Raw genomic sequence first — 4,015 nt, 5'->3', positions numbered from 1 at the left:
TGCATTACAGCCTCATTCTCCCATGTGGACTCTTCAATTGGCCGATTCTTCCACCGAACCTTGATAGATGCAATCCCCTGTAATCTAAACTTGCGGACCTCTCTACCTAAAATATCAACTGGCTCCTCCTTATAAGACAAATTCTCATCATGGAGAACTGAATCCCAATGAATAATGTAGTTTCCATCCCCATGGTATTTTTTCAGCATAGACACATGAAATACTGGGTGCACTCCTCAGAGTCCTTGAGGCAAGGCCAATTAATAAGCCACCTCCCCCATGTACTTTAGAACATCAAATGGACCAATATACCTCGGACAAAACTTACCTCGCTTCAAAAACCGTCTCACCTCAAATGCATCAAACCAACCAATGGGAGACCTACATCTCCTCCCATACAGTGCCTCAAATGGGGCCATATCAATACTTGAGTGATAGCTATTACTGTATGAAAACTTTGCTAAGGGTAACAAGTTATCCCAATGATCACCAAATTCTATCACACATGCACAAAACATATCCTCCAACACTTGAATCGTTCACTCAGACTGACTATCGGTCTGAGGGTGAAATGCAGTACTAAGATCCAACCTAGTACCTAATTCAGCATGCAATGTTATCCAAAACATAGAAGTAAATTGTGTTCCTCTATCTGATATAATGGAATGTGGAACTCCATGCAATCGAACCATTTTTGAGATATAGAGTTTGGCTAACTTCTCTGCATTGTAAGTCACCTTGACCGGAATGAACTGAGCAGACTTAGTTAATCTGTCAACAATTACCCAAATAGAATCAAACTTACCCAATGTATTTGGAAGACGAACAACAAAATCCATTGCAATTCTTTCCCATTTCCATTTAGGAATGGGCATTTTCTGAAGTGTTCCTCCAAACCTCTGGTGTTCATACTTTACCTACTGACAATTCGGGCATTGGACAACAAAATCAACATTGTCACGCTTCATTCTACTCCACCAGAAATGTTATTTTAGGTCACGATGCATCTTGGTTGCACCACAATGTATAGAATACCGTGAACTATGAGCCTTTGTAAGAATAGTGTGAATCAAATTATCAACACGGGGCACACATACCCTTCCCTTAATTCTCAAAACACCTTCCTCATCAATTATTGCCTCCTTAGCCTCTCCTCGTAATACCATATCTTGCCTCCACACAGGCCAAAAATCCTCCCTTCTCTAGTACTTCCAGCCTCATAAAGTCATTAGGCAGAGTCTGAACCTCTCTAGCCAATGGGCGCCTAGAAACCTGTAAGTGGGCTAGGCTTCCCATGCTCCCTGCTTTTCTACTTAAAGCGTCTGCCACAACATTAGCTGTTCCTAGATGATACAAAATAGTAATATCATAGTCCTTCAGTAGTTCCATCCACCTCCTCTACCTCAAATTCAAATCTTTCTGAGTAAAAACATACTGTAAACTACGATGATCTGTATAGACTTCACACTTAACCCCATATAGATAATGTCTCCATTGCTTTAATGCAAACACGACTGCAGCCAACTCCAAATCATGGATCAGATAGTTACGTTCATGTACTTTTAATTGCCTCAAAGCATAAGCAATTACATTTCTCTCTTGCATTAGTACCACACCAAAACCGGAATAATATGCATCACAGTAAGCAATGAAATTCTTGCCTTCTTCTGGCAAGGTAAGAATTGGTGCAGTAGTCAATAAGGTCTTGAGGCTCTGGAAGCTTTCTTCACATTCGTTCAACCATACAAATAGAACATTCTGCTTAGTCAAAATTTTCAATTGGGAAGCGACAGAAGAAAATCCCTTGACAAATCGACGGTAGCAGCTAGCTAAACCAACAAAGCTTCCTACCTCTGTAACATTAGTAGGTCTTACCCAATTCTTCACTACTTCAATCTTCGATGGATCCACCATCATTCCATCCTTGGAAACCATGTGCCCCCAGAAGGACACTGAATCTAGACAAAACTCACACTTGGAGAAGTTGGCATAAAGCCTTTTTTCTGTAAACAATTCCAATACATTTTTCACATGCTCCTCATGTTCTTTCCTGCTCTTTGAGTATATCAGTATATCATCAATGAATACAATAACAAAGATATCCAAATATGGCTTAAAAATCTCGTTCATCAGGCTCATGAACGCAGTAGGGGCATTCGTAAGTCCAAAAGACATTACTAAGAATTCATAATGCCCATACCTGGTTCGAAATGCAATCTTTGTCACATATGATGCCCGTATTTTCAATTGATGATAACGAGATCTCAAATTGATATTTGAAAAGGCACAAGCACTTTGTAACTGATCGAACAAATCATCAATGCAAGGAAGAGGATACTTGTTCTTAATAGTTACCTTATACAGTTGCCTGTAGTCTATGCACATTCAAAAACTTCCATCCTTGTTCTTCACAAATAAAACAAGAGCACCCCAAGGGGATGCAGTTGGTCTAATAAAGCCTTTACCTAACAACTCCTGAAGTTGTGCCTTTAACTCCCTTAACTCAGTTGGGGCCATTCTATAAGGGGGTATTGAAATGGGGCGAGTACCCGTCTCCAGATCAATACAAAAATCAATATCCCTATCTGGTTGTATACCAGGACGGTCTGTCCGAAACACATCCTGAAACTCACGGACAATCGAAACAGACTCAATTGAAGGTACTTTGGAAGTATCATCCTTGAGATGGGCCAAGAAAGCTAAACAACCCTTACTAACCATCCTCTTAGCACGAAGAAAAGAGATAATACGATCTGGGGTAAAAATATAGACACCCTTCTACACCAGCGGATCTGTCCCAGGCTTGGCCAATGTCACTGTTTTAGCATTACAGTCTAAGATTGCAAAATTTGGGGAAAGAAATGTCATCCCCATAATTACATCGAAATCAACAATCTCTAGAATAATCAAATCTACATGAGTAATGCTCCCCACAAAAGCCACAAGACAAGACCTATACACCTTATCAACTATCACAGACTCACCCACAGGAGTAGGGACACAAATAGGCATGTCAAGCAAATCACAATGTAAATCAAGACCAGTAGCAAATGAGGAAGATACATATGAAAATGTGGATCCAGGATCAAATAATACAGAAGCCATGCAATCACAAACCAAAAGATTACCTGCGATAACAACATCAGATGTCTCTGCTTCAGACCTCCCGGGGAAATCATAACAATGGACCCTGTCACCTGTCTGCCCGTTACCCCTACCATGTTGTGCTGCAGTAGTTCCAACTTGCCTGCCACCCAGGCTGATTTGGTGACCACCATTACCTTGGCAACCACGTACTCCAGAATAGCAGTCTCTCCCATGACCACCTCTACCTCTAATTATTGGTGGTCTGTAACTCTGTTTTGGATAATACCTCCTAATATGTCCAGTCTCTCCACATCCATAAGAATCTATGGAGTCAAGCATAGGTCTCTATGGGAATGACGCAGTCTGGGGATAAACTCCAAACTTAGAGAAATGTTGGCTGGTCTGCGATGGACCCCCAGCTACAGCCTGTAGTGAAGACTGAATAGGTCAGGCTGGGTAACCTCCTGAACTCTGCCTTGTGGAGTAAGAAACACTAAACTCACCGCCTGCATGGAACTTCTTAGATGTCGACGCCATGGTGAAATTGTCTGGCTTCACCCCCTCTACCTCTATCACAAAGTCAACCACTTCCTAAAAGGATTTTTCCGCAGCAACTACCCGTAATACTGGGATCTGCAAATGTGACCTCAATCCTTTCACAAAGCGGCAAATCCGCACTAGTGGACTGAAGCAAAGCTAGGTTGCATACCTGGATAGCGCACAAAATTTGGCCTCTTAAGCGGCAACAGACATCCTTCGTTGCAGTAGGCTCAGGAACTCATCTCTCCTCCTATCCCTCAAAGTCCGGGGTATATACTTCTCCTTAAATAAGTTTGAAAATGATGCCCAGGTCATAGGTGGTGCCTGTGCTGGTTTACACTCAACATACGACCGCCACCATATTTTTGCATTCCCCTGAAACTGGTAG

General features: G+C 41.8%; 1 protein-coding gene across 1 annotated transcript; it reads right to left on the bottom strand.

Annotated features, from left to right (window-relative positions):
- Positions 1-260: 260 nt before the first annotated feature.
- LOC138338876 (uncharacterized) lies at positions 261-3,426 on the bottom strand. The gene is made up of 5 exons (XM_069289959.1): positions 3,129-3,426; positions 2,550-2,753; positions 1,876-2,003; positions 1,551-1,758; positions 261-496 (listed from the first exon to the last, which is right to left on the bottom strand). Exons 1-5 carry the CDS (start codon positions 3,424-3,426, stop codon positions 261-263), a joined length of 1,074 nt encoding a protein of 357 aa, XP_069146060.1.
- Between the last annotated feature and the right edge of the window lie 589 nt (positions 3,427-4,015).

This window comes from Solanum lycopersicum, chromosome 10 (assembly GCF_036512215.1).
Source record: "Solanum lycopersicum chromosome 10, SLM_r2.1".
NCBI lineage: Eukaryota > Viridiplantae > Streptophyta > Magnoliopsida > Solanales > Solanaceae > Solanum > Solanum lycopersicum.
This window is presented reverse-complemented; position numbering and strand designations above follow the sequence as displayed.